General features: G+C 43.4%; 1 protein-coding gene across 2 annotated transcripts in view; it reads left to right on the forward strand.

Annotated features, from left to right (window-relative positions):
- LOC111950911 (D(4) dopamine receptor) overlaps window positions 1-8,192 on the forward strand; it is a 28,012-nt gene extending 19,820 nt beyond the window's left edge. For both annotated transcript variants that reach the window (XM_023968849.2, XM_070434624.1), the window contains one exon: window positions 7,119-8,192. In XM_023968849.2, coding sequence (XP_023824617.1) covers window positions 7,119-7,321 — 203 coding nt within the window. In that variant the 3' untranslated portion in view covers window positions 7,322-8,192. The remainder of the gene's footprint in view (window positions 1-7,118) is intronic.
- Window positions 8,193-21,640: the final 13,448 nt, after the last annotated feature.

Below are 21,640 nucleotides of genomic sequence, written 5' to 3' on the forward strand. Positions count from 1 at the left end.
ACAATCTTCTTGACCCTAACCAGTCAGACTTCAAGACGGGTCTCTCAACAGAGACCGCTCTCCTCTGTGTCACGAAGGCTCTCCGCACTGGCAAAGTTGACTCTCTACTCTGTCCTCATCCTCCTAGATCTATCCAATGCCTTGGACACAGTGAACCATCAGATCTTCCTTTCCACCCTCTCAGTGCTGGGCATCTCAGGCTCTGCACACTTTTGGATTGCATCTTATCTGGCAGGCCGCTCCTACCAGGTGACGTGGAGAGGATCTGTGTCTGCACCACATGCTCTCACTAATGGTGTCCCCCAGAGCTCGGTTCTAGGCCCTCTTCTCTCTATATACCAAGTCACTCAGCTCCATCATATCCTCACATGGTTTCTCCTATCATTGCTATGCAGATGACACTCAACTACTTTTCTCCTTCCCTTCTTCTGACACCTAGGTGGTGACACGCATCTCTGTGTGCCTGGCAGATATCTCAGCTTGGATATCGGCCCACCACCTCAAGCTCAACCCCGACAAGACTGAACTATTCTAAATCCCGGGGAAGGCCTGCCCACTCCAAGACCTCTCCGTCACAGTTGACAACTTCACAGTGACCCCCTCCCAGAGTGCAAAGAACCTTGGCGTGACCCTGGACAACACCATGTCTTCCTCTGCAAATATCAAAGCAGTGACTCGCTCCTCCAGGTTCTTGCCCTTTAACATCTGTAGAGTACGACCCTACCTCACACAGGAAGCGGTGCAGGTCCTAATCCAGGCACTTGTCACCTCCCGTCTGGACTAATGCAACTCGCTGTTGGCAGAGCTCCCCGCTTGTGTCATCAAACCCCTGCAACTTATCTGGAACGCCGCAGCACGCCTGGTGTTCAACCTTCTGAAATTCTCCCATGTCACCCAGTCCTCCGCACACTCCACTTGCATCCACTACAAGACCATGATGCTTGCCTATGGAGCAGCAATGGGAATTTCCCCTCCCTACACTCAGGCTATGCTCAAACCCTAAATCCCAACCCGCTCATCCCAGTCAAAGCTCTTCTCTGTCCTTCCACCTCAATGGTGGAATGAGCTTTCCCCTGAAGCTAGGACTGAAGAGTCCCTGCCTATCTTCCCGAAAACACCTGAAAATCTACCTCTTCAATGAGTATCTTAAATAAGATCTCTGTCTTATTCCCCTCCCCCCCATAAAAAAAGAAATAGTATTTTCCAGCTAGCAGTGACTTTGCTGATCATTTCTGTATCGTGGGAAAATGTACTACCTACGACTGTGATATGTGGTTGTCTCACTTATTTATATTAAGATGAATGCGGTCATTTCCATGTAAAAGGAGCCATGAGTACCAACATGTGAAGTTCATAGGAGAATGTCAAATTGGGTGTAAAATGAAAGCTATGAGTACCAAATCCGTAACGGAAAATTCAGAAAAATCTGTCAGGAATTTCTGCAAATGAATTGGCTACAATGGGAAATCATAGTAGTCACATAATAGTTTGGACCGCACAGGACAGTACAGTACAGTAAAGAAAAGTAGAGTGTAGTTCAGTACACAGTAGAGCACACTAGAGTTTAGTACACTATAATGTACTGTATTGTACTGTACTGTACTCTACTGCACTTTACCATACTCTACTGAACTATACTCTACTGTACACTACTGTACTCTACTGCTCTGTACTGAACTCTACAGTACTAAACTCTACTGTTCTGTACTCTATTGTACTCTACTGAGCTCTACTGTGCTGATGTCCAAACGTGTGAAACATTGGTTTAGATTTGGTCCGGTCCGGACTACCAAAATTGGTCTTGTTTGGGGGCAGAGGTCATTCAAATAATAGCCAGTGTGTAGAATAAAACCCAAATATGCAAAGGAGGATATTTCATATTTATACTTTTGTGTACCTATTTAGGAAACATCACCATAAAGAGAATGACATTCATATCCAGAATTATGCATCTATTTTAGTACAAATCAGGGACCTATGACGAAATTCCATTACCACAATTCTGTTACCCGGTGTAAATCAATTCACTTACTGTAGTTCAATAACCAAAAGAATCATGTCATAAATGACACCCCATTATTTCTACAGGCATCGTTTAATCTTAATTCAGAGCAAATACAGTGCCTTCAGAAAGTATTCACACCCTTTTCCACAGTTTGTTGTGTTACAGCCTGAATTTAAAATTGATTAAATGTAGGTTTTTGGTCACTGGCCTACACACAATACCCCATAATGTCATGTTTTTCAAAATTCTAAATAAGTCAAGAAATCTGTCATTTATTTCAAAGTTTTTGCCGAAGAGATCTTAGTCGTGCAATTTTACATCTAAAAAAGTGCTCGAAATTAAGACAACAAAGACTATCGGCTGGCCTCAAGAAAAAAATGTGTGCCGAAAAATAAAAAATAAACCTTACCAAAGTCCAAAACAAACAAAAAAACGCCACAAAATGTTTTCATAATATATACACAAACCCTTCTGAACTTTTCTGTATTTAATTTTCAATAAATTTGCTAAAATGTCTGAAAAACATGTTCTCACTTTGTCATTATGGGCTATTGTGTGTAGATGATGTCGTAGTCTACACAACAGTGTTACGGGATGTCATAAAGCAGTACGTAAGGCAGTGCGTCAGTTCTCTTGAGGTGTTCTGGTGAGACGGGCATTAAAACAACTTACCTAGAAAGGTACTCCTCTGATGGAATGGATGGATTGGAAACAACTTTATATGAGATTCAGAACCGTGACCAAGTTGGATCAGGAAGATGGTGATGTGCAGGTCAGTTCCCTCACGCCATGGGCAGCGAGGCAGAGAACATTTTCAAATCGTTCACCTTTGCATCAGATGATGAGGAAGCAGACTTTGATATTGTCGTGAGGAAATATAATGAATACTGTTTTCCCAAACGGAATGTTATTCACGAACATGCCTGTTTTTATCAACGAGCTTTCAAGTGGACATGCAACAAGTGTCAGAAACCAGGACTTTGAGAAAGAATGTGTCACACAAAATACAACTGAAAGAGAACACACAGCGCGCAGCATCCCAATACCACGCATGCAGAAGGTGAAAGAGGAGCTGTGCAGGATGGAGTAAAATGACATCATGGAGAAGGTGACGCAGCCAACAGATTGGTGTGCACCCATGGTGCCTGTCCTGAAGAAAAATGGAAAAGTGCGAACATGTGTGGGTTTGAAAAAKAATAATGAAGCGTTGAAAAGATAGTGAAAAGAACGGTTTATCCTACACACCTCGGATGAGATACTCGCAAAGCTGAGCAGAGCCAAAGTATTCTCAACAAAGGGATGCAGCAAGTGGGTTTTGGCAAATACTCCTACACTGTGACAGCAGAAAGTTGACAACCTTTATTACACCTTTTGGCAGGTACTGTTTCCGCCGTTTGCTATTTGGGATCTCGAGCCATCCAGAAATGATGTAGACATTGCAAGGCCTTGAGGGAGTCACCGTTTTATGGATGACATTTTGGTATATGCAAATACCATGGAGGAGCACGACGAGTGACTGAAAAGAGATTGAGTCAACCAGACTAAAGTTGAACAAATAAAAGTGTGTCCTCAGGCAAACACAGCTACGCTTCCTGGGACACCTCATTGACCCAATCAGGCCCGATTCAGAGAAAGTGGGGGCCATCTGGCAGCTTTCCCCCACCAGAGAAATTGCAGGAGCTGAAGAGAGTTATTGGGATGGTTAACTACCTAGGGAAGTATATCCCCAACCTTTCCACAGTGGGTCAACCACTGCATGAGCTCCTGAGGTCAAAGACAGCATGGACATGGGATCACGCACACCAGGCAGTGTCCCAGCGCCTCAAAGAACTTCTGACGACTTCCCCAGTCCTGACGTTCTATGACGGCAACAGAGCCATCGCAGTCTGAGCAGACGCAAGCAGCGTTGGGCTTGACGGTGTACTACTACAGCTCCATGGTGAGGAATGGAAGCCTGTGGTGTACTGCTCCTGGTGGATCATGGAGGCAGAAACCAGATAATCAGAGATGGCGCCGACAGAGATGGTCGCTTCGCATTCTTAGGATACTATGCACAAGCATTTCGCTACACTCGCAATAACATCTTCTAACCATGTGTATGTGACCGATAAAATTTGATTTGATACGTGCAGATCGAAAAGGAGCATCTGGCGAGTGTTTGGGCTTGTGAGAAGTTTGAGAAATTTCTGTATGGCCTGGAGGACTTCAAGCTAGTGACAGACCACAAGCCCGTGGTCCCACTAATGAACAGCAAAGACTTGGATAATGTGCCTTTACGGTGCCACTACTCATGCGGCTGATGAGGTTCAAAACCACAGCGGAGTACGCGCCAGGAAAAACTATGGTCGTGGCAGACACTCTTTCAAGGAGTCTGTTGATACTCACAGAAAAGGAAACAGACACACAGACATACATGGAGTGTTACATTGCAGCCATAATCAACAACATACCTACATAAAAGCCAAAAATGGAGAGCAGAGTTGCCACCGCAGCAGATGATAAACTACAGACAGTGATCAAGTACAGGTCAGGCTGGCCAGAACATGTGAGTAAAACCCCAGTCACAGAGAGTTTTTCCCAGTGAAGAGTACAATGGTATGGTCACAAGGGGGAACCGCATACTAGTACCACAGACACAGAGGGCAGACATTCTTGACGACGGACATCAAGGTCTGACTAAATGCAGAGAGAGGGCCAATGCCTCAGTATCGTGGTCGGGGATCTCAAAGAAGAAAAAGGCAATGTCAGTCTTGGCCCTGCAAAAGGAGCCACTAATCTCAACACCGCTCCCTGGCAGGCCATGGAAAAGAATTGATCTGGATCTATGCGTGCATAACAAACAAAACTATTTGATTATATCTGACTACTATTTAAGATTCATAGAAATACTACACATGCAGTCACGCCCTGACCATAGAGAGCCCTTGTTTCTCTATGGTGTAGTAGGTCAGGGCGTGACAAGGGGCTAGTCTAGTTTATAATTTCTATGTTGTGTTCTAGTTTATATTTTCTATGTTGGTGTTTTGTATGATTCCCAATTAGAGGCAGCTGGTAATCGTTGTCTCTAATTGGGGATCATATTTAAGTAGATATTTCTCCCACCTGTGTTTGTGGGATATTGTTTTGTGTTTGTGCATGTGCACCACGTAGTCACGTTTAGTTGTTCGTTTATTTGATCATTTTTGTTTTGTTTAAGTTTCTCTTTGTATTAAATATGTGGAACTCAACATCCGCTGCGCCTTGGTCCCGTTCTTACGACAGCTGTGACACATGCCTACAACCACAAGCACACAGGTTGCCCTTAAGCTGAAAGGAACCTTTGCAAGGTATGGGATTGCAGATGAGGTCGTTAGTGAAAATGGGCCTCAATTCTCTAGTTCCGAGTTCCAAGAAATGGCAGAGCAGCTTGACGTTAAGCACATTACTTCCAGCGCTCACAACGCTCAGGGTAAAGGTCACACAGAAAGGGCAGTGCAGACCGCAAAGAGGATTCTGAAGCAGAAAGACCCACTGATTGCTCTCATGTGCTACAGGTCAACCCCATGCACAACAACGGGAATGAGCCCAGCAGAGTTCCTCATGGGTAGAAAAATCTGAACGACGCTCCCAACCTTGGTGAGAAACCTGCAACCTAAGTGGCTCAACAAAAACCACACCGGGCTAAAGGATACAGCAGAAAAGAGGAAACAAGCCTTCTACTACAACCAACGTCATCGGGCTAGACCATGACAGTTGATACCGCCAGGAGAAACAGTGCTCACCAAGCTCGATCACCTAAAAGAGTGGACAACACCTGCAGTGGTAACAGGTGAAAGCGCCGCACCTAGGTTTTACGACGTCGAGATGCAGAAATGATGCAGTTCCCACCCCAACTAAAGGCATTACGCCTGCCTCTCCTGAGAGAAGAGTAAATACTCTACTGCCAGACAAGGGTCAAGAAGAGGATGTTTGAAATCAATGGGTTTTTTTCAGCCTTACATAATAACATAGCTTTACAGCAACACAAAACAAGGCTTGGATTTTTGCAATCTGAGACCACAGGGGACGGCATCAATATAACAAACCCTGAATGCTTGAAAGAGGCTGCATGCTGAGAAGGGGCTAACATTTTGATCATGTGAGAAAAAGGCTCACACTCCGTGGCTATGTATTCAACATGTGAAAACACAGACTGTCAAAATGCAACGAGGGGAGACGGTGGTGTTAGACGGTGTTGATGCTCCACGGACATGATGTGTCGAGCGTTATGCTAGTGCTGTTGTGACAACAGAGGAATGAATAATGGCATCCTCCACAGCATAGTCTCTTCCCACAATGCTGGGCCTGTTTGCTTACTAATGCAGGACCGCATCCACTGACAAACCAACTCCCGCTGTGTCTGAACGGACAAAGCAGAGAGAAAAAGAGTCCGTAGTCTATGTGTTGTGGATCTAAGCTGTATCATACCATATGTGTGAGTGCGTGCACAGGTGTGTGTTGGCGCGTGCTGAGTGAACGAAAGGAAAATATGACGTACGCACACCCATTGTCTACGTACATCTACGTACATCTACTCTGAGAGTCGTTCACGCCATAACTGGCGCAGGCCATGTGTACAGGCAGAGCTGACTAACTTTACTCAGTGTGACAACGTTATCATGGCACGTTTGCCGGAAAGGTGATAAAGTATTACCGGCTAATTAGCTAGCGACCAAATATAGAATTAACACATGGTGTAAGTGTCTGTGAGGCATCATACATCATGATAATGCAGCCTGCAGTACAAATAGAGGATGCTATCTCCTTGGAAACAGCCACTCAATTGCCATCTTCTACCATGGTTCACATGATCTGTGCAAACACTTTTTCGTGCCACATGCATTTATTCTACACACCCACAATCAGATAATACAAAACCAGTAACTCTATATGCAGTGAGCTACAGTCTGCCTGTCAAAGACAGCCTTTCCTCAATGTCATATCACATTGACGTTTACCATCTCAGGTTATAGTAATATACTGTAGTTATGTATCCCTTGCCATGTATTGATTTATTGAAGAGACTGACTGCGTCACCTTTCCCCTCCCTCTTCTTCTCCTCCTCCTCCCCCTCCTCCCCTCTCACCTATACCAGGTGTGTTCCTAGCCTGTTGGACGCCTTTCTTTGTGGTACATGTGACCAACGTGCTGTGCGTGTCCTGCAAAATCAGCCCCACTCTGATCTCCGTGGTAACGTGGCTGGGCTACGTCAACAGTGCTGTCAACCCCATCATCTACACTGCCTTCAACGCAGAGTTCCGAAATGTCTTTCACAAACTTTTCTGCTGTCGAGCATGAGACCTGAGTTCTGAGATCTGGAACCTCTTTGACAAACTATTCATTGAGATAGGAGAACAATTATCTTTAAGGTTCAATCTGAGACCTGATTTCTAGAATGTCGACCATGAGACCTGAATTAAATGATCTTTCACAAAACTCCTCGGTTGCTGGATGTGAGAGTGACCCAAAGGGGATTTCCTGGATCTAAGTGCTGGCAGAAGGTGAGGTTGTCAAAATGGATGAACAATACAGGGGACAACCTGACAGAATTTGACTGATGCCTTAGTTGACAGTGGCTCACTGTATCTGATGTTTCTACATTGAAGTTGATACTGTGTGACGGTTTTTCGTCCTGTAAAATATTGCTTGGATAAAGAAGATGGTGAATACTGTTAATATCATAGCCCAAAGGCATAAAATATGTCAACAATGTGCACATTTAAGAACATGTAACTATTTGATATGTGAGTTTTGATTTCTCTCAGAATGAAATGTTGATGCTATGTATGGTTCTCTGTTTTGATTTAATAATGTGCAGGTTTTCTGTGAAAGTTCATGGTAATTTCTTTAGAATTGACTTTGTCTCCTTTAATCCTGAGGACTTGGGAGACTTTAGGGACATAATGTGGCTCAAGAGGAACTTACATTATACATCAAACATGACATTTTCTATCTTGTGGATTACGGACATTGCCTGTAGATAATATCATGAACATTTACGCCACAAGAAGTGACAAATTACAGACTTCAGGGCCAACATTGTGGAAAGAACTATTTAAGATGATATCATTCGTAAAGTTATACTATGACCTATTTTGATCAAGTGCTACAAAAGTGATGTGAATTAAATGAGGTGAATGTGACAAATGTAAACAATTCTCTTTGTCGTTGATCGAAAAGTAATAAAACATGTTCCATATAATATGTATGCCATATTTCCCCTATGTAAGAAACTGAGAACGCTAGTCATAATCAGAATTAAATCATTTGAAATGACATAGATAAAATCTATTTATCCATGTCGCTGAGAGCGATACGGAATGTTGGTCGATCCCCTCATGTCAACAAAAGCCACCGAAGACACTGCTATATTACACCCACGGGAAATTATCATTACACGTGAAATGATCCTTGTCTGCAAGACATATGTTGCCAGCGAGGCTTATCGTGTTATCTACAAGGGGGAGAGAAAAACGCAATCATGCAATTTCACCTCAAGCGTAAAGGCCTGAGCCCTGAGCTTAATGAGCCGTCTGCTGTGGATGGCGGACGCAGCTCCCACCCAGCTAGAGGAACACATACACCCAGAGATAGAGAGCTGAGATGTGGACCAGTGAGCCATACTTAGTGACCAGCCGCCATGTATGAAAACAATCTATGTAGATCTGATCCACAGCCAGCCACCGACCACACTAGCAATCTTCCCCACAGCAGGCCTGAAAGCCAAGGCAGAGCACCAAGAGTGATAAAATCACAGTTTGACGTTTTAATCTCTGGCCATGCTATGATGACCTGACACAAGGAAATGTGACTCTTCTTAAACCATAAAGGCAGTCTGAGGGAAAATGGCCCACAACTCTGTTGTCGGACACCAGGGGTTTGCTAGAGCGTTATCGCACAAAAACACCCATAAACGGAAGGGATCACTGCCGCTACCAGCCTTTCCAACCAAGCTGCATGAATAGAGGAGCAAACTGAGGTACAGAGGATATTCAGCAACTTTTAGAAAACAATGGAATTAAATAAAAAGGCTTCTTTAATTGTTAAAAGTAGAACCAATATGTTTCGGCTTATGGCCTTTTCAAAAACGAACGGAGGAGCTTTAAAATACAGTATTTATCCTTTGAAGACGGCATTGATAAATACTGAATCAAATCAAGGAAGGAATCCTATTTCTTCTATTGTTTTCATTGTTGATGCATTGTGCATTACAGAGAGAATCTCTTCCATCTGCTGTCTTTGTCACTGACTAAATAAGACAGAGTATTGAACGGAGAAAATAGGTGAGAAAATCTATTCCGAACTGTTTAATCTCCTTCTCTCCAATCCCTCTTTATGCCCATTAATACTGCGTTTTGGAGAGCTTTACCTCCTTTCCTTTCAGGACCCGTGGCCCTCTTCAGATAGACAAAAACTTGAGTACATCGCCAAGGCTTTGGTGATGTCCATTTTCACCTTACTTAGATCCATCCATTTCATTCACATAAAAAGTGATGTCCTGTGAGGAACATTTTGAAAGGCAATTTCTTTCCAAAGAGGTTCTTCAATATTCTCTTAAAAGGAGTCTAATTTCACTCCCTATTCCGAGCCCAAATCGACCATCAGTAACAGAGTGAAATGATATATGATGCTGTCAGAGCAAACCAGGAGAAGTGAATAAAAGCAAAGTTAACAGGGCAAAGCATGTACAGTTAGGCAGTCAGAGGGATTGAAGTTCAGCAGATTGAAGTCCAGAATGGTTGCACACATACAGAGAAGATATAACGGGAGTCTGAATGCCTCACAGCTGTTATAAATCAAAACCCCGGCCCTCGGCATCTAATGATAGAAATAATTGAGCCTACAGTATACATTTGTAATTTCATGGACTGGATGTTCAACGTACAAAGCCAAAAGTAAAAATGGAATCAAAATATGATCAAGGATACAAGGATACAAGAATTTCCAACTGTATCGATTTATATGTCAAACAAACTGGGCTGATATGTGATAAATGGAGAAGGAGGAGAAGGGGGGGGGGTCGATATATTGATGCCATCCCCTGTGTTCTGTTTTGGAGAAATGTGAAAAGGAAGGAAAAGTAATAACATACAGTATGTATGGATTTTCTCAAAAGCTCAATGTCCTGTCTGTCTGTCTGGTTTCTGTATGTCCGTACATCTGTCTGTCATTCTTTGTGTCTGTCTTCCTGTCTCCCATCTCTAAGTTAAAAAGTTCCTTTCTTTTTAAAACTTGAAAACAATCAGAATATTTAGCAATTCCCTTCTTTAATTAAGTATTCTCTCAACTCACAGCTGGTGCCTAAAACATTAGCATTCGTCCACACTTAAATCAACAGGAATGCATGAATGGAAGGTGAAATAGACCGTTTAAATGAGCCCACAACTGGTTATTGTCATTAGTTAAAATGCGAAGCAAAATGAAATCCTTTCCTGGAAATCAAGCAAGATGGTGTGACTTTTTACTTTAATTGAGAAGTAATTGCACATGTTGTTCTTAAACGTGTGGATGAATGATTTCCAAAGTTAACTCAAGGAAGGCTGATTTAAGACCTGGGTACATTAACATTGGACTCGAGTGTCTGCTAACTCGTTTCAAACTCATAACAAAGCGGCTTGCCAGTTTGTCACTGTGAAGCAGAAACAGATATTGCAACCAGCTCAACAACTTTGAGTGTTATCAAAAAAAGTATACTTGAAGGACTTTTGAAGCAATCCACAGCAGTAGAAGCAATTTACAAGATGTCCCAGCTATGGTGGTGAAACCTAAATCCATTGGAATTATTTTACGTTCAGGTTTCATAACAGGGCATTTAATAGCCATTATCTCTGTGCCTGTCCTGGCTGGACCGGGGCCAGGGCTAAAGGACAGGACGCTATGTTCTCACTACAGGGTCTGTTGACACAGTGAGGCTTTGTGCCCACTGCTGAGTGGGTTAAAGAGGGAGAGATATGCAGCTGTTTTCCCATTGATGCATCCTCCTCCTTATCCCCGGCTTTGTTAGAAAGACAATCCAACGTATTTCTCGCTCTTTCATTCGCACTCTACTCCTCCTGAAATAGATTTGTGAGGATGGTGGAGCATTGCGTAAGCTCTCTTAGAGTCTGTGAGGAGCAAAGGGGGTGAGTCATATGATCTGTCAAGCACCCCTCTCTTGGCGCACAGATCCCTTTAGTGGGATCATTTTCGTCAACATCCGCTGATTTGCAGAGCGCCAAATTCAAATTCAATTACTAAAAATATTTAATTTCATGAGATCACAAGTGCAATATACCAAAACTCATCTTAGCTTGTCGTTAATCCACCTGTCGTGTCAGATTTTGAAAAGAAGCTTTACAGCGAAAGCAAACCAAGCGTTTGTGTGAGGACATTGATCAGTAGACAAAACATTACAAACAGCTAGCAGCAAAGTAGCTTGGTCATGAAAGTCAGAAAAGCAATAAAATGAATCGCTTACCTTTGATGATCTTCAGATGTTTGCACTCACGAGACTACCAGTTACACAATAAATGTTTGTTTTGTTCGATAAAGATTATTTTTATATCCAAAAACCTCCATTTGGTTGGCGCGTTTTGTTGAGTAATCCACAGGCTCGTGCAGGACATGACGGGCAGACGAAAATTCCAAATAGTATCCATAAAGTTCGTAGAAACATGTCAAACGTTTTTTTAAATCAATCCTCAGGTTGTTTTTAACATAAATAATCGATAATATTTCAACCGGATGGTAAACTATTCAATACAAGAGAGAAAGAAAATGTCGAGCTACCATTGTCACGCGTATAAACTAATCGAAGGACATCTGGCAGTCTACTGACGCGATGTGATAAATCTCACTATTTTTTCAGAATAAAAGCTTGAAACTATGTCTAAAGACTGTTCACACCCTGTGGGAGCCATAGGAAAAGGAATCTGGTTGATATCCCTTTAAATGGAGGAAAGGCAGGCAATGGAACAGGGATTTTTCAAAATAAGAGGCACTTCCTGGTTGGATTTCCTCAGGTTTTCGCCTGCAAAATCAGTTATGTTATACTCACAGACAATATTTTGACAGTTTTGGAAACTTTAGAGTGTTTTCTATCCTAATCTGCCAATTATATGCATATTCTAGAATCTGGGCCTGAGAAATAGGCAGTTTACTTTGGGAACGTTATTTTTCCAAACATAAAAATACTGCCCCCTAGCTTCAAGAGGTTTTAACTCCCTCCCTACTCCTGTATTCCCAATCAAACGCAATCCATCAGTTTAACAAAACACACCTATTTCATTGCAAAATCATTTATTTTCCCTAGATCAAGTTGTACATGACTGAATAATTATTTTTCCCCAAATCAAGTTATACATGTACTTTTAATCAAACTATACAAATTGATCAGCACGTTCGAACGCACAGCATCATAACTCTTGTTGGCACCATGGTGTTGGTCCACTGAGAACTACAGTCAGTCTGTGATTCCATCTGCATTTTCTATCTCCCTATCGACTGAATGGACAAACAACGACTGAGTGGCATATTGAGCAGAACACAACCCCACTGCAGGGGGGCTCGTTATGCAACTGATTATAGTCTACTGTACTGTACCTCACCACCAATCAATCAGTGTCCCTAGGAACTCGTTATTAAACATACAGTGCCTTGCAAAAGTATTCATCCCTCTTTGGCGTTTTTTTGTTGCATAACAACCTGTAATTTAAATGGATTTTTATTTGGATTACATGTAATGGACATACACAAAATAGTCCAAATTGGTGAAGTGAAATGAAAAAAAGAACTAGGGAAAACTGGTGTGTGCATATGTATGTATTCACCCCCTTTGCTATGAAGCCCCTAAATAAGATCAGGTGCAACCAATTACCTTCAGAAGTCACATAATTTGTTAAATAAATTCCACCTGTTTGCAATCTAAGTGTCACATGATCTTTCACATGATCTCAGTATATATTTATTTTATTTATTTATTTCACCTTTATTTAACCAGGTAGGCTAGTTGAGAACATGTTCTCATTTTCAACTGCGACCTGGCCAAGATAAAGCAAAGCAGTTCGACACATACAACAACACAGAGTTACACATGGAATAAACAAACATACAATCAATAATACAGTAGAACAATCTATAAACAGCATGTTCTGAAAGGCCCCAGAGTCTGCAACACCACTAAGCAAGGGGCACCACCAAGCAAGCGGCACCATGAAGACCAAGGAGCTCTCCAAACAAGGAAAAGTACAGATTAAATTGGTGTAAATTACTTGTATGTTTAAGGAATTTAAATTATGGGATTTCTGTTGTTTTGAATTTGGCGCCCTGCAGTTTCCCTGGCTGTTGACGAGGTGGGACGCTACCGTCCCACATACCCTAGAGAAGTTAACAATAAAAAATATTTTGCATCTTCAAAGTGGTAGGCATGTTGTGTAAATCAAATGATACAAACTGTCACGACTCCCACCGAAGGTGGCGCACCTGCCTGTTCGGGCGGCGCTCGGCGGTCGTCGTCGTCGTCGCCGGTCTACTAGCTGCCACGATCCCCTTTTCCTTTTCTGTTTGTTTTGTCTTATTGGTTGCACCTGTCTCTTATTTTGTTTTTGATTCAGGACTATTTAAGCCTGTTAGGCCCGCCTGTTTTTGTGCGGGCTTGTTTCTGTTGGTCGAGGTTGTGCGTGTAGTGTTCCTGTCCGTTTGTGCCCTGGTGTTGTGTTGGACATTTTTGTGATTATTTCGCCTGTTGTTTTGGGCGTTCTCATTGGAAACCGAAATAAAGTCCAGTTGTCACGTTCCTGACCTTATTTTCCTTTGTTTAGCTTTGTTTAGTTGGTCAGGACGTGAGCTGGGTGGGCAGTCTATGTTATGTTTCTATGTTTTAGGTCATTGTTAATTAGCCTTATATGGTTCTCAATCAGGGGCAGGTGTTTGACGTTTCCTCTGATTGAGAACCATATTAAGGTAGGCTGTTCACACCGTTTGTTTGTGGGTGATTGTCTTCCGTGTCAGTGTATGTACCACACGGGACTGTTTCGTTTGTCTAGTCTGTTCCTGTTCGTGCGTTCTTCGTGTTTCTGTAAGTTCTCATGTTCAGGTCGGTCTACTTCGTTTTTTGTTTTGTAATTTCTCAAGTGTGCTTCGTGTTCGTCTTGTTTAAATAAATTCATTATGTCTTCACAACACGCTGCGTTTTGGTCCGATCCATGCTCCTCCTCAGACGAGGAGGAGAACAACCGTTACAACCAGTTTCCCAGTATCCTCTGCTCTCTGCATTTGACTCCACACCCACCACTCCAGGCTTTGACACAAATCCCCCAAAAATCTATTTTAATTCCAGGTTGTAGGCAACAAAATAGAAAAAAAGGGGGGTGAATACTTTTACAAGCCACTGTAGACCTAACATCATCACAGGCTCTTCCAGGCACCTTTTTCTCCCCAATCAAAACATGGTTACTTGCGATTCAATTCCATATGCTTTATTGTCCATCAAAATTTCATAAAACAGAAAATTGTAAAGACAGGATCATGTAAGGACACAGTTTTTACGTATCAGACAGGGACCTTGAGTTTCGAGCCTGGGGCCTTCAAGAAGAAGCTCTGAAAATTGTGGAACACTATAACTATGGGAGGAGGAAGGAGCCTCGAGTTGTTATCAGCTTGGTATTTGAAGCCACAACTGCAGGCAGACACTGGCAAAGGTACTATGATTAAAGTTGGGGGAAACTTTAGTGTGTTGCTAGGTTACAGTATATACAGTGGGGAGAACAAGTATTTGATACACTGCCGATTTTGCAGGTTTTCCTACTTACAAAGCATGTAGAGGTCTGTAATTTTTATCATAGGTACACTTCAACTGTGAGAGACGGAATCTACAACAAAAATCCAGAAAATCACATGGTATGATTTTTAAGTAATTAATTTGCATTTTATTGCATGACATAAGTATTTGATACATCAGAAAAGCAGAACTTAATATTTGGTACAGAAACCTTTGTTTGCAATTACGAGAGATCATACGTTTCCTGTAGTTCTTGACCAGGTTTGCACACACTGCAGCAGGGATTTTGGCCACTCCTCCATACAGACCTTCTCCAGATCCTTCAGGTTTCGGGGCTGTCGCTGGGCAATACGGACTTTCAGCTCCTCTAAAGATTTTCTATTGGGTTCAGGTCTGGAGACTGGCTAGGCCACTCCAGGACCTTGAGATGCTTCTTACGGAGCCACTCCTTAGTTGCCCTGGCTGTGTGTTTCGGGTCGTTGTCATGCTGGAAGACCCAGCCACGACCCATCTTCAATGCTCTTACTGAGGGAAGGAAGTTGTTGGCCAAGATCTCGCGATACATGGCCCCATCCATCCTCCCCTCAATACGGTGCAGTCGTCCTGTCCCCTTTGCAGAAAAGCATCCCAAAGAATGATGTTTCCACCAAAAAGCTCTATTTTTGTCTCATCAGACCACATGACTCTTCTCCATTCCTCCTCTGGATCATCCAGATGGTCATTGGCAAACTTCAGACGGGCCTGGACATGCGCTGGCTTGAGCAGGGGGACTTGCGTGCGCTGAAGGATTTTAATCCATGACGGCGTAGTGTGTTACTAATGGTTTTCTTTGAGACTGTGGTCCCAGCTCTCTTCAGGTCATTGACCAGGTCCTGCCGTGTAGTTCTGGGCTGATCCCTCACCTTCCTCATGATCATTGATGCCCCACGAGGTGGGATCTTGCATGGAGCCCCAGACTGAGGGTGATTGACCGTCATCTTGAACTTCTTCCATTTTCTAATAATTGCGCCACCAGTTGTTGCCTTCTCACCAAGCTGCTTGCTTACTGTCCTGTAGCCCATCCCAGCCTTGTGCAGGTCTACAATTTTATCCCTTATGTCCTTACACAGCTCTCTGGTCTTGGCCATTGTGGGGAGGTTGGAGTCTGTTTGATTGAGTGTTGTGGACAGGTGTCTTTTATACAGGTAACGAGTTCAAACAGGTGCAGTTAATAAAGGTAATAAGTGGAGAACAGGAGGGCTTCTTAAAGAAAAACTACAGGTCTGTGAGAGCCGGAATTCTTACTGGTTGGTAGGTGATCAAATACTTATGTCATGCAATAAAATGCAAATTAATTACTTAAAAATCATACCATGTGATTTTCTGGATTTTTGTTTTAGATTCCGTCTCTCACAGTTGAAGTGTACCTATGATAAAATTACAGACCTCTACATGCTTTGTAAGTTTTAGGAAAAACCTGCAAAATCGGCAGTGTATCAAATAGTTCTCCCCACTGTATTTGTCAGATACTGCAATCCTCTATGGAAAAGAGGTGCTGTGAAAAAAAATTGAATAATACAATATTACGTCAAATACGTTGAGAGACAACTGAACCCTCTCAACAGTTGCCTTGTAAGATGACAAGAACCTTATGAACCGCTTTGAACTTACAGTGCCCATCATCAACTGCAAATAACTGGTAGGAAATTATCCAGACAAAGGTAGCTGTGTTGTGGAAATATCGGTTTGCAGAATCATCAATGCCTTGAGCCTCATGGGCCTTCCTTCAGCACAATGTGGTTACTGTTAAAGAGGGTCGAGAGGTTAGCAAAACCTTAAGCATACGCTACATACATCACTCAGATTCATTACCATCAAAACGAACAACAGCAACAACCACCAAAAACCAATGTATGTAGAGGAGGATGAACAGGGTTATCGACGAGATTCTTGACCATACCCTTTCTGTTAGAGAGTAAAATAGATATTACAGGTCCACCTCAGATCTAGGAGAGAAAATTATCATGCAGAGACACTGATGTGACCTTTTGTTTGGCCATAGCTCCTCTCATCCCTGCAGCGTTATAATTAATGCAAGACTGACTGTATTTTCCTCTCAGCGAGAAATCGTGTTAATCCCTCGTGTCTCTCTTTTTCTGCCTAAGCACACAGATTTTGTTAAAAGGTAGTTCTGAAAGTTTTGATAAAAATTTGTAATGAAACGTTTTACTCTCAACTCTCACTAGGGTCACAAGCTTGACGTAATCATGTGTGCAGTGAATATGGGACCAAATACTAAACGTTTTAATGCACTATTATATTACTGAATTAGTCAAAAGACTTATTACTTCTTCCAATGGGAGGAGTAGATACATAAATTGCTTTAATTTCTAAATGGTTAAACAAATATGTATGAAAATACCCTCAAATAAAAGGTGACATTCTGTACTGTTGCCTCATATGAAACATTTGATCTCAAATCCCAAATGCTGAAGTATAGAGCCAAATGTAAACATTTTAGCTTCACTGTCCAAATAAATACGTAGGGGAGTGTAGTAGCAGTGACACATATTCATGAAAAAAGTATTGAACTTGCAAAGTATACTGCAGAAAACAACTTCTATTCTTCTGACTTCAACGGACCCCATTAGAGTGCATTTTTCCCTGAAAGTAAAGAACATTGTTCTCAAAGCCTTCTTAAATTCACTTAAGAATATGGCCAGGTAAACAGAATGCATTCATAAAACAGTAGAGGCGTATGGGCATAATATTTGGTAGCTAGATAGAGAAAACACACAAAACACCCTTATACAAAGTGACACTTCTAGTGATACACTGAATGTCTGTATACTACCTGAAAAAACAGACACACACTTACGTGTGAGTCAAACATCGAGCGAGCAGATCAGAAGCTGTGAGGAATTGAAGAGCTTTTTAAAAATGTTACTCTACTAAGGGAGGCTGTCCACACTCAAACAAAAGTATTCAATAGTCTTTGAAATAATGTGTCAACGTCAAAGTTGAACACAAAACAGGCAGAGAAACATAGGCCAGTTCCCTGTGGAACGCTTTCGACACCTGTAGAGTCCATGCCCCGAACAATTGAGGCTGTTCTGAGGGCAAAAGGCTTCTTGAATAGATCAACGGGCCCGAGGGTTAAAAGTTTTAGATTGAAGTTCTTAAAAGGTAAATTATAACTTCTGAACAGCGTGTGCAACACCAATATTCCTGCTAATCCTACACTGATATCAATACATGATCAACGGGAAAGTTTGAGTTACAAGTGCATAATATCTCAAGTTATTATTCGACCCCTGAGGTAAAAAATAATGAAAGATTGATCCACCCTGGTGCAACAGTCGACTGAGCTGACAGTGAATAAAAGCATGCGTGATGAGATTTCACACCGAGCATCATCTTGAAACATGCACATGGCTGATGTGTCTGAATCAGGGGCGCAACTTTCACTGGGGACAGGGGACGGGGGAGATACAAAACGAACCAACGGTGTGCTTTGGGACCATGTGGTTGTCTCTGAGCGGTCGGGTAGGCTGCTTGGAGGGTTTATCTCACTGGATTAAAAAAAATTATTATAATAATGTCACCCCCACTTCTAAAACCAAAGTTGCACCCTTGGTTTGAATCAAGACTATTTGTAAAATGAGAGTCTGATCTGAGGAGCGCTGTAAAAAATGCTGCCTCCGCTTGGATTTCAAATTGCCGTGTATGAAGACTGATCTCCCGTCAGACTGTTGCGCCGCGTTTTATCAAGTGGAGCCTTGACGGCAGCTTTCATTCCGATGATTGATTGTACAAAAAATATCACCCTATGAGTGCTACACAACAATATATCATTCAGCAATCACTACTCTTGAGAGAACGTAAAATGACTGGTTTGAAAACAAAAACAACCCATTAATTATGATTGAAAAAGGATCCCAATGTAGATATGAGCCTAGTTTCCACACTAATTTCTCTCTCTCTCTAACTCTCTCTAGCTGAGAACATTTTTCCACCTGGGCCTCGGGGTAGCAGTGTATGACGTAACCATCGCATGACTCCAATGTATAACATTGTGTTTTTTAAAGTGACACCTCTCTCCCACTGATGAGCTTGCCAAGACTATTTGTGGAGCTCTAATGATGTTCCCCACCTGTCTGCTGAGAAACTAAAGGTGCTAATCCGACAGACACAAAGTGTCAGAGGATAGATAAAACAGGGGAGAAAAGACAGAGAGAGGGAGGGAAATAAAGGGAGAGAGGGGGAGTGAGAGAGAGATGAGTAAGAGGCAAATTTTTCAAAACAGGAAAGGAGCTCACTAGCTAAGGACACACACATCACATTACCCTCTCTCTCTCTCTCTCTCTGTCTGTCTGTCCTTCTCTCTCTCTACCCCCCTCTCTCTCTCAGTCTGTCTGTCCCTCTCTCGCTCTCTCTCACACACACATACCACAAACACACCACTAATTATCTATTCTGTGTGAAATAGATGTGTTTCATTAGCATCTAAAATAGACGCTCTCAGAATGTACATGACATCAATCGCATGTTCTTCAACACCTCTCCTGTTCTATTCACAATATAACTCCCATTCATTCCGAACAGAAGGTGTTAATGCATAATAACATGAGGTCATTTACACCTCCACACTAGTGGCCAACTCAGCGGGAGGGAACACGGAATCAGACCCCAATAAATGCAGCTTTAGCGCACCTTGGACAATAACTTCATGGGTTTTTATGTCAGGCTCTTGTGATAAATGTAGGGAAGCTAAAGGAGACTAGAGATTCAATAACATATTGCAGACTACTGCTGGCCCAGAAGCTCTGTTTAATTGTCGTGACATCTAGCCCTGAGCCTGAGAAAGGTAAATGGATGAGAACAATAGCAGAACCGTCACCAGGTGTAGAATCAGGTAAAGGGGAGAAATTGGCCCTTAAACAGGAGGAGGGAGAACGAGAGAGAGAACAAGTAAGTAAAGAGTGCAGAGGTGGGATATAAGGATCATTTTCGAGAGAGAGAGAGAGAGAGGGAGAGCGCCACGAGAAGAGGAGAGGAGGAGAGAGTGAGGAGACAGAAGAGAGGAGGAAGACAGAGACGAAGAACGAGACAGAAGAAGAGAGAGGAAGAGGAGACGAGTGCGGGGAGAGAGAAAGAGGAGTGCGAGCCGGGCAGGAGAGAATGGAGGGAGAAGGAGAGAGGCAGATCGGGAGAAGAGAGAGAAGAGAAAGGAAGCGAGAAGAAGAAGGAGGAGAGAGGAGGGGGAGAGGAAGAGAGAGGAGAGGAGCATGCAGGAGGGAAGAGGAGATGAAGAAGGAGGGAAGAGATGGAGGGAAACGGATGGGGGAAAGGAAAGACGAGAGAGAGAGAGAGAGAAGAGAGGGAGGACAGCGGGGGGAGGAGGAGAGAGAGAGAGAGAGAGACGAAAGAGAGCGAGGAAGGGGAGAGAGAGAGAGGAAGGGAATGCGGAGGAGGAGAGCAGAGTGAGAGGAGAGCGATCAAGATGAAGGAGAGAGAGAGAGGAGGAAGAGAGGAGAGGGTGGCAGCGGGAGGAGAAGCGAAGAGGAGAGAAGGAAGAGAAGAGAGAGAGAGAGAGGAGAGATGGGAGAGAGGGAAAGGGCGGGAGCAGGAGAAATGGAAGAGAGGAGAGGAGGAGAGAGAAGAGAGAGAGGAAGAGAGAGGAGAGAGAGAAGGGAGCGCAGAGAGAAGAGTAGATGAGGAGGGAGGAGGGTGGGCGAACAGAAGAAGGTGAGAAACGAGAGCGAGAGAGAGAGAGAGTGAGAGGGGAGATTGAAGGCGAGAGGCTGAAGAGAGAGAGAGAGAGGACGAGGGAGAGGGATTAGAGATGAGTAAGGCCGGACGAGGAGGGAGCGGGAGGAGAGGAGAAGAGAAGAAGGAGGAAGAGAGAGAGAGAGAGAGAGGAATGCAAGAGAGAAGGAAGAGAGAGAGAGAGCGAACGAGAGGGAGAGAGAGAGAGAAGGAGGGGAGAGAAGACGAGAGGAGAGAGAGAGAGAGAGGAGAGAGGAAGAAAGAGAGGAGAGAGAGAGAGAGAGAGGAGAGAGAGAGAGAGAGAAGAAGAGAAGAGAGAGAGAGAGATACCACCGTCTGTCGCTGGTTGTTCCACCAGAGTGGCTGGCTGCCTCCTATGACCACCATGAGAGAGTTTGGGAAACACATTTTAGAAGACCGACAGACAGAAAGAAGACAGAGACAAACCGACAAGGAGTGGCAGAGTTTTCTGTCGACACCACAGTTGTAGGTCTGAAACCATTAGTTTTAAGTTCGTCTGTGTCCACATCACAGAGGACTTGACATGGACCAACACCAACACCAGCACCACTCTGTCCAAGAGGAGTAAACAGCGTCTCTACTTCCTAAGGCAGCTGAAGAAATTCGGGCATGCCATCCCAGGTCCTCTCCAAATACTGCACCATCCGAGACGTCCTGACCGGTTGTCATCAACGGCCTGGTACGGAATTGCTCTGTCAATGACCGCAAGGCCTCCAGCGGGTGGTGTTAGTTGGCCAAGTACATCCCTGGGACTGTGCTCCCACCCATCCAGAACATCTAACCAAAACCGTGCCTGGGGAAGGCCCGTAGCATCATCAAGGACCCCACACACCCTAGCCACGAGCTGCTCACCCCTTACCGTCAGGCAGATGGTGTAGAGCATGAGGTCTGATACCAACAGGCTCAGATACAGTTTCTATGTACAAACCATCAGTCTGCTGAAACCTTGAACTGGACTGATCACCTGCACTGACTCTCTGCACCTTAGCACACACACACACACTCCACGCACATACCCCACACAGATATACACTCATCTACAGACACACACACACCACACACACACACACAACACACACACCCAGCCAACC

This window comes from Salvelinus sp. IW2-2015, linkage group LG3 (genome assembly GCF_002910315.2).
Source record: "Salvelinus sp. IW2-2015 linkage group LG3, ASM291031v2, whole genome shotgun sequence".
Lineage (NCBI taxonomy): Eukaryota > Metazoa > Chordata > Actinopteri > Salmoniformes > Salmonidae > Salvelinus > Salvelinus sp. IW2-2015.